Here is a 13,433-nt window from a genome sequence, read left to right on the forward strand (position 1 = left end):
TCGTAGCATGTGGTTTCCTGCCACGCCCTTTGGCCATCGTCCACATAAATGCTCCTTCTAAAGTGTCCACTTCATGGCTCCCTGACCGCTTCCTCCACGCCTGTGACCTTGACCTCCACTACCACTGGCCACTCAAACAGACACCACTGGAATTCCTCTACCGCGTGGAAGTTCCTTCTTTCTTAAGGGTTTGAACGTTCAGCGTCTTCTCTGTGGTCACAACTTCTGTTCCCTTTTCCTGTTTTCCCATCTCATCCTCCGAGTCGTTTTCATTCTTGGTGTAACTTCCATTTTCTTGAGTTTGATCTCTTTTCCCCTTAAGCCCTGATCCGGCTTAATCTGCCTCCCTTTCTGACCCCACAAGGACACAGCTGGTGGTGCTGGCGTGTGGGGATGCTGTGATGATGCTTCTACCTTCAGAGGGCTGATGATGGCTGAAACCAAGTCCTGAGACCACGGTCACTGAATCCAACGTGGATCAGTCTCTAACTTCAAATGGGTTCTCACCATTTCTACAAAAACTACACAGCACCGGTCCTGGAATTCCTTATCCTTTCTCATTGCTGTCTTCAGCCTTTTTCTCTCTTCATCTCCCACTCACCACAACTCCGCTCCTGCTTTCGGCAGGTATTTTACTGATAATATTTTTATTTGACGTGGAACCTCAATTTTCCTTCTCGTATCTTTTCTCCCTCACTGATGCTTCTGAGGGGAAAGTCTCATCCTACTTTCTGTGCAAGGCCTTGTATGGATTATCCACTAAACGTTGGTCTTTAAAATATGTGGCTTATTTTTGGCCTTAAAATGAAAAGTTATCTTACTCCTGTTACTTTTTTCTTTTGATTAATTTTTATTACTCCTGTTACTTTTATCCCAACACCTGAGATGTGCAGCTGGAGAAAGGGGTTGGGTTTGGGGGAACAGAGACAGTGTATGAGAAGTAGCATCACTCTGGAATACGGGGCGTTTTCTGGGGAGGGTCTTCTAGGATGGGTTGTCAAAGCCCAGATGGAATCCCAAAGCCCCGGACATCTAGGAGAAGAGGGGGGCTCCGGGCGGGGGTGAGGAGGCAAGAGCTCACAGGGCCAGAACCGTCTGCATCCAGCTGTGCTCAGTATGGCAGTCACTGGACTGAGGCTGAATGGAGAAGGACGGATGGGAGAGACAGGGTGCCAAGGGCTTATTTCTTTTAAAATAACACTTTGTAGCCATAAAAGTAAGAACGTTTACTGTTGGGCTTCCCTGGTGGCTCAGTGGTTGAGAATCTGCCTGCCAATGCAGGGCACACGGGTTCGAGCCCTGGTCTGGGAGGATCCCACATGCCGCGGAGCAACTGGGCCCGTGAGCCACAACTACTGAGCCTGCGCGTCTGGAGCCTGTGCTCCGCAACAAGAGAGGCCGCGATAGTGAGAGGCCCGCGCACCGCGATGAAGAGTGGCCCCCACTTGCCGCAACTAGAGAAAGCCCTCGCACAGAAGCGAAGACCCAACACAGCCAAAAATAAATGTAAAAATAAATAAATAAATAAAAGATTACTATTAAAAAAATAAATAAAAAACACAAAGAACGCTTACTGTTGAAAATCCAGTTGGAAAATCAAATCAACAAGAAAACATAGTCTGCTCAATAGCGCACCACACAGAGAGCTGTAACATTTGGTGTACTTCCTTCTAATACATAACACACATTTTATTTTATTTTTTTTGGCCACGTGGCTTGTGGGATCTTAGTGCCCCGACCAGTGATTGAACCCGGGTCCACGGCAGTGAAAGCACCGAGTGTTCTAACCACTGGTCCACCAGGGAATTCCCACATAATACACATTTTAGTTGGTTGAAATATTTTATTTTTTTCCATAAAATTAGTCTTCAGCTCCATATATCATTTTGCTTCTAGTATTTTTTGCTTAACACTCTGTTGTTAATATTTGGACACCAGATTTATAGCATTATCTCTGGGCATGTAGTTCATACGTGGCTCCCCCTTTAAAAAATAAAAGGTCTCTACCCAGCAGGGACTACATTTTTCAACTTACTCTGTAATCACCAAAGGGGCCCTCATATGTGCTTAGGCCAGATGAGATGGACACATTGAGAGAGATTGCATCATCATTTACTCTTTCACGGAAAGCACCCAATATTTGAGATGAATATCTGGCATTTCCTCTGGATGGTTGAGAACTACATCAAAAATACGTAGAGTATCTGTAAGTATTTTCAACTGTATTTTAGACACCAAATAAGGCTACCAGCCATAAAAAGAAGGGCTCAAGATTCCTCAGGAAATGTAATTAAAACTTTACACTCACCAAGAGACTAGCACAGCAGAGCACTCATATCCTAACATCCAAGAATGTGACTCTGTGTCAGAGCCAATATTGACGTGAAAAAACCATGAGGAAGGATACACTGAGATGTTATTCCTTCGTGAAAAGCTTTAAGCTTCAGGAAGTTCCTTGATTGGACTTTGCATTCCTGGGAAGGGCTGCCTCAAAGTGATTCAACATCAACACTGTTCCTGCAAAGCCAGCATCATATCATGAACAGTCCACATCTGCATGGCCAGGTGCTTCAGAATTAGGACCACGGTCCCATAAACACATGGATGAGTGTTTGCCTGTGATTTTATAATAACAAATTGAAGAAACTTCTTTCTGCCCTATTTTTTTGTCCTAATATTACTTTGAAAACCCTTCTGGTTCTATACGTTGCACTTCCACTGTCACTAAATTGCTTCGTTATTTGACTAGACTCAGCAGACAATGAAAATCATTCAACCAGAAATGGAAGCTGGTGCCTATTAGGTTTTTGGAATCAGAAGCAGAGCAGTTTATCTTCCAAACATCAAACTGGGAAGAGAAGGCATTTGGATTGCACGGAACCTAACCTGGGGATTGGTCATTCTACACGTCTGCGTGGCGCTGACAGACGTGTGGAACTGTGTGTGTTCCTGCCAGTGTGATCTGAGCAGCACTCGGTCGTAAATTACTCACAGGTAACACCGTTGTCTTCTTCCTCTTTGTGCCTTGGGTGCCAGCATCACCCAACACTGCAGACGCTCATCAGGAGTCAGGGAATGACACGTGAGCTAGATTTTCAGGACATTTCTGTACATTTTAGGACCTCTTGGGACTTCCCTGGTGGTCCAGTGGCTAAGACTCCATGCTCCCAACGCAGTGGGCCCGGGTTCTATCCCTGGTCCGGACTCTGGATCCCGCATGCCACAACTAAAAGACCCCGCATGCTGCAACTAAAGATCCCGCGTGCTGCAACTAAGACCCGGCGCAGCCAAATGAATAAATAATTCTTTTTTTTTTTTTTTTTTTTTTTAAAAGAAGGACCTCTTCACAACTGCTGGGAGAGGTCATCTCTTTGACCTTTGGTTCTTATTTTGACCTCAACTGTTTTGCTTATCGTCTCTTTGTTTTGCGTGTGTGTTTAGACCTAGCAGGTAAGCCTTTACCTAGGACAGAACCTAAGAGACCATTGGTATTCGAATGTCAAACAGTCACAGAGTGAGACCTTGAACCCCAACCTGCAGAGGTTAAAAGACGGAAAACGTCCAACTTTCCCAGTTACACTGACCGAGCCGCACCCGGGCTTGGGGCGCGTCCAACATAAACAGGACGGGGAGGAGCGGCCCAGAAGCCCTCAGCCCGTTGTCCAGCGTCTGCATCGCATGGGGTGCTGACACGTCAAGTACACATGCCTTGAACAGCGGTTTGCTTGTCCTCCCGCCAGTGGGGAGCGGGCAGGAGAGTGACGGCTCCCTCGTTTTTCCAAATGTCTCATTTTTTTCTACGTTTTAAAGTAAGACTTTCATAAAAGGAGAACACGGAAGAAATGAGAAAGGAATTGAAAAGGATCCCAAATTAAGTACCCTGGACGTCCTTGTCTAATGTAATTCTAGCCAGTGGGATTCTTATTTAATCCTTCATACTCATTCAGCTTATAGGATAAGAGTGTCAGCTGGGAAGTACTGTCAAGTGGGAAACCTCTGGGATTGGTGGGGTTGGAAAGTAGAAATCCCACAGTACATGTGGGTCAAAGTTAAGCACAATGAATGGGGTTGCTCTAAACGTGGGAGACCTTTCTCTTCCTCTTTATGGGTCTGTTCTTGCTTCATTCATTCAAATCTTTCTGGGCGTTCACTGTCTGTCAGGCCGCAGGACCCGGCGAAAGAGCAGTGAAGAGACGGTCAAGGTCTTTCGCTGTAACAGTGGGGGAAAGCAACGCCCAAAGCAACATGCAAGTAAATAAGCAACTATCAGCAATAATTCCGTGCTGTGCAGACAGCAGAGGGCATGGTTTACTGGGCACGGCTGGGGGCCGCTCTGGACTGGGGGCCCCGGGGGAGGTGGCCACTGGGAAGACCAGGAGGAGCCGCCCTCAGCAGCGGGCAGGACATGCCGGGGAGCAAACATTCCAGGCAAGGGAACCCCCGTGCCCCTCTTAGTGTCTAAGAGCGCGGAGGGGACCACAGGGAGCTCCCAGAGACAGCAAGCCTGGCTCAGCTGAGCCCCTGATGGGAGAGCAGTCCAGGCTGCCCCCTCCTCTCCTGCCTCTCTCCAGCATCCTCCCCCCCTTCTCCTCCTCCTCTGGTCCCTCACAGGGCTCATGACCGCTCATCATCATGCAGATGTCAGGGCAGAACTGCACAAGGTGACACGTAAAACCCAATACCTAAGTAGCAGTGAGTTTATAGGACCTGCCCCTGTCCTTGAGACAAGCATTGCTGGAATAACCAGCTCTCGCAGGGTGGGAGCAAGAGAAAGGAGGAAGAGAGACGCAAAGGTCTGAGATGTGGCTGCTGTGAGAAGCCTGATTCAGCCTGAGGTCATTTCACCATTTTCAGGTGGGAACCCCTGACACCATGCTTTCTTCAGCGGCCGAGGGAGGAGAGAGCAGAGAACAGGAGGAAAGGGAGCTGCACCCACACCTCGTTCGGCCGTTGATGGTGCAGGTGACCATGCTGGGAGCACTTCAGGATCGTGCTCCCATCTGAGGGCCTGGGCCTTGAGGGCCAGGGCACGTGCCTGGCACCACTTCAGCCCCTGAGCTGTCCTGTGTCCAGTGCAGGAACGTACCCATGGCCTCCCCTCTAGCCAGCCCCTCTTGGATGCCTCATCTTGCTTCTTCCCACAAGACGGAGGACGAATATCAAAGAAGAAAGAAATGGGGCTTGAAAACAGCATATGGGTCTTTCTATAGTGCTTGGCCTCATTGAAGAGATGAGCTCAGTGGGAGAACAGGACCTGTAAAGCACCTGCTCAATCTGGCTCCAGAGTTTCCCGCCAGCGTTTAATCCTGGAGACCCTGCATACCCATGTCCTCCAGGGACTATGGTTTGGCAAGAAAAAAAGATTCTTGGGACTTTATTTCCTATTAACAAACAGAGTCGTGTATTTATTTTGAATCTTCGGGCATCATTTGTAGAGAGTGGGCAGCAACAGACTTACTTGGTGTGCCCTGAACAAGGACAATAATATAAAAAATAGTTCACAAAAGCTAGGCGTATGTTCCTTCCTTCCTCTTTCTCTCTGATAAGAACTATGATTTCAGCAGCACATGGCTTCTTTTCTTTGCACTGCGATGGACGGTGCTGAGTGTCAGACACCGAGTCACACAAACAACTCTCACAGGTGAATTCCTTCCTGGGTGGAGTCTAAGCGCTCCTGTGGTCCACAGTGCGTTGTGAGTGGCACCTGGAACTCACTGAATGGCCCACATGCAATCACGTTTAACTCACACCTGAGGGGTGGTGTCTGAGCCAAAGACACTGAGAGATGCAGAAATGGGAGTGGACGTGGATCCCACGACCATGGGCCAGGAGCACAGATGCGGCTGGAGGCTGGGAGGGCGGCAAGACCCCTGGTGAGGATTTCTGTTGGAGGACCTTGCTGCAGAAGGGAATTCAGGACCTTTCTACTGTTTTGTTTCAGTCTGATTTTTTTCCCTTTCCATAATAAATAGTGAGCTATTTGAGAGAAAAAAATGCAAAGAGATTTTCCTTCTGACAATGATAATTTTTCAGGAATCTGACAAATCAAACAGCCTTTTCAGGTTCATTTATTAAGAGGAAATATTTAAATTCCTATTATTTATCCCCTCCTAATTGTTTCCTATCTGGTTACAAATGATTCAGATGAATGAAATGCCATAAAACTCCCCCAAATATAAGCCTCTCCTTTTTTATGAAAAGTAGTAAAATCATGGGCTGATGAAAAAAGATTCAAGTGCACCAGTTTTCCCACTGCCAACCATAAGACTCAAAATTTCCTTTTTTCCCAATGTATGAAGGGAAGTAGACATGTATAGGAATTTTACTTGGCAGTGACATTAATCATCAATTCCTTGGATGTCATTCTACATGATTTGCAGATGTCATTCGATGGCATTCCTATCATTGGATACAACTCCTAAAACAATGAGCAAACTTTTTCGGAAAAGACCATGATAACAGAGAAAGGGTGGAAGACCTCGTACCAAACCATGACGCTGGTTACCTCAAGTACTTCTGTATTGTTTGAATTGTCACCTCGAGCACGCACTTACTTTGTAATTAAAACAAAATCCAAAAAAGGACTGCAATTCATAAGAAAATTTTAAAATTGATATATATTTTGAAAGTGTCAATCACATATTATTTCCTACCTAGTAACTGGCAGGTAATTATACGATATGAAAATCATGAAGTGATGCTCTAAGGATATATTTAAACACATAAAGATTTGAAAAAAAGAAAGCAGCAGGAAAACCTGCTACTAGCAATGTTATTTCTAAGCTACCAGGTTTCCCTAAATTTCCACATGAAGGGAATTTAAACACTGAAATCCATTTTCCCTGTATTTTACTTTATACTGAAAACCTGACTAAGAAGCAGATCATGATGTCACTCTTCAAACCTGTGCGTAAGCTCCGCAGCCTCTTAATAACCACCCAAGTGTCCTGTCTGCCTTTTACAGACAACGCCCCACCCTCCCAGAGACACTAAGCTCACCTAAAGTCCAGCTCAAAGCTGAAGAGTTGTTCAAACTCCTGAGATAAGGAGGGCTGTAAAGGCATGTTAACAGCCCTCCTGTTTGCTCTCCTGTGATTTATACTCGCTTCATGAGCCATTAGGGCAGACACACTTCACTGAGAGCCCAGCCCGGGCCCAGTCAGTGGACACCCTGCCCCTTTCTCCCTCAGGAGGGCAGGTCCCTTGTTTCATTAAAAGCACTGCAAATACATATTCAAGATGCAAAGATAAAAGTAGTCAGCAGAGGCAATTCATTCAGTGGGTTGGAGCTACAAGAGTATAAATCTCTTTTAAGGCTGCCACTTCTGAGCTCCTGCGACCTGCCCGGCATCTCAGCCCGCCTGGAGTCTAGGTATGGAACATTCGCTACCGTACACAAACCTAGCAGCCCTGCTGCCTGCAAAATGCGGGGTAGTAAAAGAGATTTCTGAAACTGCAACACAAGATTGTCAAGGAGTTTACTTTTATAAAATTGCCCACCCATTTGTTAACTTAAGGCATCTGTCTGGATGATTTGTTACTTGATTAGTCTAATAATGCTCATAAAATCGCCTAACAATAAAGTGATGTACGGATATAAGATATTATTCTAACTTGAATACCTTACCTATTCTCACCAATGAGCTGATGGAAGGGAGAATAAAGCAGGCTGTTCAGTACCAGAGAAGCAAAGAGTAACTCCTATCCTGAAGCCATCCTTCCTGCCCCAAATCACAAAGCTCAGACATCACGGGGAAACGCAGGGCGCTTTCCCAGATCCTGGAGAATTCATTCTCAAGGAAATGTGGCCACGTAGACTATGTACACATTTGATGTGACTGACGTCTCCACCGACCTCCATCAGGGCAGTGACTCGAGGTCTGTTCTGTTAACTGATTCCTCCTCTCTGACACTGTGACAGCTCCGATCATCACCGCCCTCCCCGGTGTGGCGCCAATGGAAACAGCGCACGCAGGTTTATCATCCTAACAAAATAATGGAAACCAAATACGAAGGTGGTATCCGCGGAAACATGCCTTCCACGGATCCCCAAGCCCAGTGGGTCGGGCTGGGAAGGGCGCTCTGCACTCATTCCTTCCCCAGGGTCCGCACCCGCAATCTCCATCCTCAGCTTTCAGGCTTCCCGTGCTTATCTGTATCGGATTTCCATACCGATTCTTAAATGTGAAACATTTGGAAATGCTTTTAATAGACAGCTCAACGTAGCCCCTTCCCATCTCCTCTGGGGAGGTCTACACCCTTGCATACATCAGAAGGCTGCACCAGGCACAGATACTTTCACAGCTGAAACCAGTTACAGTTTTTAGCAAAAGGCAGATGTGACCAAGCTTCTCATTTACCTTCTTTACTTTGGGGTATCATTTATATTTTTGAAGGACCCCACTTGGTAGCAAGGTCACACCAGCCCGCGACAACTCGCCTGCAGGAGGGGCCACTTGCCCTGTGGTGGAGCCCAGGCAAAACGGTTTCCCTGGCAACAGAGGCAATTTAGCACAAGTACCACAGTGGGATCAAGCCGTACGGGAGTACTCACAGTTTCGGTTTGGCAAGCAGAGGGGGGGGTTCCTTTGTGGGTGACAGCAGGACGGCTGCGCTGGGAAGAGCTTTGCTGCCATCAGCTCTGCCGTTCATCAGTCCATTCACTCCGTGGCCCGGGTGGATGCCATTGGTTTCCCTCTCTGCGGCGGAATTGAACTGAAGGGCCGCCGGGCTCAGCCCGAACACGGGGCTGGTCACGTGCTGGATCTCAGCTGGTTTCTGCGAAGCCAACTCGAAGGAGCTGGTCTCCCAGATTGGAGGGGGCAGCGGGGAGGGCTGGAAGCGGCCACTGCTGGCCTCTCCGGCTGAGTCATAGCCGCAGGTGTCCATGTTGGCTGAGGGAGGGGACAGAAGGAAGACACCGTGATATGCTCATGGTCCACAGCCCCCTCCCACCGTCACAGACAGCCTGGGAGCCCAGGGCCCTGTTAGCTGTTGAAAGGGCAACACCGAGGTGGGGCCTGGTTCCCCCAGGCTTGATTTCACTGCACCTGTTTCATTTCCTGAATGGCCCACCAGCTGGGAGACCAGCTACCAATTCATTAACAAATTTCAAACAAGAGCTAAAGATAGAACTTGGTTAAAACACACACACACACACACACACAAACAGCATCAAAAAAAAATGACAACACAAACAGTATCAACTAATGATGCTTTGTTTTCTTGCATTTCAGCCCATGGATCCGATGGAACATCTTACCTGGGCTTTGCTGACGTTAGTGTAGGTTACAAAGGTTTTCTGTGCTGGGCAATGGGTGTTCACTCATTCACTCATTCATTCATCCATCATAAAGCCAAGTGAAGGTCTGAGTCTAAGGGAAATGTCTTACAATCTCACGGATAATTTTTTCCGGTTCACATGACTGACACCAGCTGTAACTTGGTACAAAAGAAAGTTTTGCTTGTTACTGTCAATGGCCTGAACGCATCTTAAGAGCATCTTTGTATTCCTGGCCTTGCCCAGAGTCCAGCAGAGCTCCAAAAAATGCCTATTGAGGTGAACAGAAAGCTCAAAAATAGCTTTTATGTTTGGCCTAGAGCAGATTTATCCCCGAGGAAAACGGGAAATACTGCATGTTAATTTCTGCCACGTGGACGTGGAGCCCGGAGTTTGGGCCGCGTGGTTGGAGCACTGCACTCTTGCTGTGGCCATTTGCTGGGACCGTCTTCAACTCAAAGTCAAAATACTGGGATCCTCCCTGGAGCTCTGACCATGACCCCGGAGTTTCCTGTTAACACGCAGAGCCCGCATTCCTATCAACCGGTGTCCCGTTAAGGTGAACTTTACGTTTCTTCTCTTAATGAAGATGAAAAAGCACTAATTCCCCACTACAGCCCTAAACTGGTTTTGTCTGTGTCTCTGCCGCCCCCTAGCACGAGTTCTCCCTGTTCTAGAGAAATCCAGGTGCAATTCGGCTGCGTCTTCACTGCCTCCTAACCATGGTGCCCCGTACCGGGCTTGGCCAAAGAGGTATTTTAAAAACCACTGTAAAATAAACAACACAAATAAGGCCGTAAAGACCAGGTAAAGCTAATTAATAATAGTAGAAAACAGTTAACTAAAGGTCAAAGAAATAAAGGAAAAGAACTGTTTCAGGTTGCTTTCCCTAGCGGTAAGTCTCTGAGTTTAAAAAACTGCCCAGATATTTCTGAATGTTAGTTTTAATAATACATTCCTTTAGTTTTTCATAGGTGTCCAGTCTCAATGAAATCTGGTTTCTAAGATCTTGACAGCTTCTCTAGGTTTATCTAGTGGGTTAAACAGTGACTGATTTGCACCAGTATCTCCAGAGCCCGTCGACACTGGTGTGAGCATAGTTCTGGGCCAGCAGGAGGCCCTTGGGCAGCCATCGCATTGTTTCCAAGACCAAGATCCCAAGACTGAAGGAAGAGCCCCACGTGTGTTCAGTTGCTACATTATCATCACCTTTGTGTTTTCATCTCCGCTTCCCCTCCCCCCCTCCCACCCCAGCCTTTTGTTTCGTGATGAAACCCTGGTTTTGAGGATGACCCCTGGGGCAAAGCATTCCTGGAGGCTGAGTAGTCCTCTGGGTGGGTCCCTTCTGCTGTGGGGACCCGTCAAGCCTTTGCTCCTCGCATACCTGAGGTGACCACCAGCTGGGCAGTGCTGGCCGCTGACCCGTAATCATTGCTCGCCGAGCACGTGAAGATCCCGGCGTCCTCGGGGAACGTCTCTGCTATAACGAGGGTGCAGATCTCCTCTGGAAGGAAGAGAACAGAGTAACCCATCAGAGGGCAACCACAAAGTTGCTCCGAAGAAGCCAGACCCTCTGCCTTTCTAAAACAAGCACATTCAGTAACAATTATTATAGGGTCACTTTACGAAGTTGTCACAAGAGAATCTCTTGACATTTAATTTAGCCGTTCAACCTAGTGGCAAAAGCTTTGGAGTAGGACTCATTCTTTGTGATTGTTCATCAGCCTTGGTTTCCTCACCTATAAAATAGGGACAACATGCACCTCGGGAGTGTATCTGTGTAGAGGACACAAGAGGTTTGCAGAGCGTGTGCCTCTGTGCCAGGCACGTGGAAGACGCCAGCCCCTGCCCACTCTGGTTGATGGCCACGGAAGGTCTTTCAACCACAATGTAGCTGCTCAGCTGAAAAGCCACTGGTGGGGAAAATCAAGCTTCCTGAAAAGCTGACAGTGGGAAAAAAAGAACATAACACGGAAATGTTTGACTGCAGACAACTATTCTGGAAACTACTGTTACACAGTGCAGCTGTGTTCTGTAGCATACAAAGCCCGGACTCTGGGACCAGCTGCTGGGGCTTGAATGAGGGCGCTGCCCCATGGGGCCTTTGTGACTTTGGTCCACCTCCCCGAACTTCAGTGCCCTTACCTAGAAGATGGAGATAATAATAGAACCTACCTTATAGGGTTTGTATGAATCATGACTCATAAATCAACCATCACAGGGTTACTGTGAGGGGCGATGATGGTAACCATGACAACAGCTGACAGTTACGTAAGCCCTTCTCAGGCACTAGGTAACACTACCAGCACCGAATATAGATGAATTTAGATTTAACCCTCATGTCAACCTTATGAGTTACATTTACTACGCTTAGCCTGTCTTATAGATAGGAAAGCTGAAGCACAGTAAGGCTAGTTGATTTACCCAAAGTCACGCGGATCACGAGCGGCAACTTGAACCAAGTTGGGCTCCAGACTCCACGCTCCTCACGGCCATCTATTCTTGTGACACGATACACACTGTTCTTAGGGCGCTGCCTGGTGCGTGGTAAATGCTCTGTCGTCAGGAACTGTTAGCTGTTCCATTAAGAAGAAGCTCGATCTAGAATGTATTAGCTATTTCTAATTAATTGATTAATGTATGTACGTATGTATTATTATGGAGTGCATTAACTATTTTTAAATCCAATGATCGTCTATATTGTACGAGTAACATAAGATGATTGTGTTGGTAAATGTTAAGAAAAGTCATATACTTCTGATTCCCACAGAGCCGGTCGATTATTTGCACATTATGTGGGCCACGTGAGACTCTGTACCATAGATTTTTTGCAGGAATGGCTGCAGTTACCCCCTCCTGCATCCAGGCCCTGCTGCAATGGGACTCTGCAGCCCCATCCCCTTCCCTAGCCCTGGGGTTCCGGCTGGCCTGACGGCTGCTTCAACCATGGAAGCGGTGGGAGTGATGTCTATTCTGAGCCAAAGCCTCAGGTTCCCTCTCGCTCTGCTCCATCTCTGGGAGCCCGGCTGAACCCCTCAGGGATGCAGGCCGTGGGGCTGGAGAAAGGGCCCCTGAGCAGAGATGGGCCACCACAACTGAGACCACCCGGCTCAGCCCTGCCAACCTGGAGGCCAGCCACAGCCCGTGGAGTGAGCCCACCTGGGCGGGCCAAGTCTGGTGCCCCACTGGGGCTAAGCTGAGTGGCTGACCCTCAGGATTAGGGACACGGTGGTCGCCACCTGGAGCCACCGATGTTTGGGCCGCCATGCTTTCAAGAGCCGACAGACCAGGATGAGGGCAACGCTTCTTTCGAAGCTCCTTCTCCAACAGCCCTGAGGGCAAGCTTTTCAGAATTTAGAGGAATGCGTCTCCTCTGGAGTCAAACATCACTAATGAAAATTAGCAAACTTGCCCTCAAACATATTTTATGTTTTAAACACTGGGAGGGCACAAAGTGCTCACTGTGGGTAAAAGTCCTACCTTCTAACACAAACATTTTTATCTATTAAAATTACGTGTCAATTTTTAAATACCAATAAAAGTAATAAACGCAAAGGTAAACCAATTAAACGATAAATAAAATGAAAGTGAGTCTTCCTTTATGTCCCAAGAGAGCTCGTGGGCATTGATTTCAATTACAAGATAGGCTGAGTTCTTAATAATGCGCTGCCTTGTTTCAAACAAACAAAATTATTTTCTCTTTTTGAAAGAATGGTATCCTTGAAGACTTCCTGTGCTAGAAATAGTGCGAAATTCTGGTTACTACGCATTTTCTCTTCTATTTTATTTTAAACTAGTGGTGGTTGCCACCCACTTTCATGGGTCATGATCCACAGTTTAAAAACACTGCGCTGTGGGACCCACCAGAGTTCCTGGCTCAAAGAACATCAAGGAATCCTGCTGAGGTGTTTGGCATATTAAGAAAAGAGTTTTCAGGTAAAGGCATGAGATACATTTTTTTTTAATTTTTAATTTAAAAATTGTTGGGTCTTCGTTGCAGCGCGCGGACTTTCTCTAGTCGCGGCGAGCGGGGGCTACTCTTCGTTGCGGTGCGCGGGCTTCTCATTGCGGTGGCTTCTCTTGTTGCGGAGCACGGGCTCTAGGCGCACAGGCTTCGGTAGTTGAGGCACACAGCCTCGGTAGTTGAGGCACA

General features: G+C 47.3%; 1 protein-coding gene across 1 annotated transcript in view; it reads right to left on the reverse strand.

Moving 5' to 3' along the window:
- Positions 1-13,433, reverse strand: part of PALLD (palladin, cytoskeletal associated protein) — a 375,092-nt gene that overhangs the window by 173,306 nt on the left and 188,353 nt on the right. Inside the window, exons 8-9 of the mRNA XM_061200806.1 lie at positions 10,665-10,784; positions 8,555-8,894 (exon numbers count right to left, since the gene is read on the reverse strand). Of these exons, the coding sequence (XP_061056789.1) occupies positions 8,555-8,894; positions 10,665-10,784 (460 nt within the window). The remainder of the gene's footprint in view (positions 1-8,554; positions 8,895-10,664; positions 10,785-13,433) is intronic.

This window comes from Eubalaena glacialis, chromosome 9, assembly GCF_028564815.1.
Source record: "Eubalaena glacialis isolate mEubGla1 chromosome 9, mEubGla1.1.hap2.+ XY, whole genome shotgun sequence".
NCBI lineage: Eukaryota > Metazoa > Chordata > Mammalia > Artiodactyla > Balaenidae > Eubalaena > Eubalaena glacialis.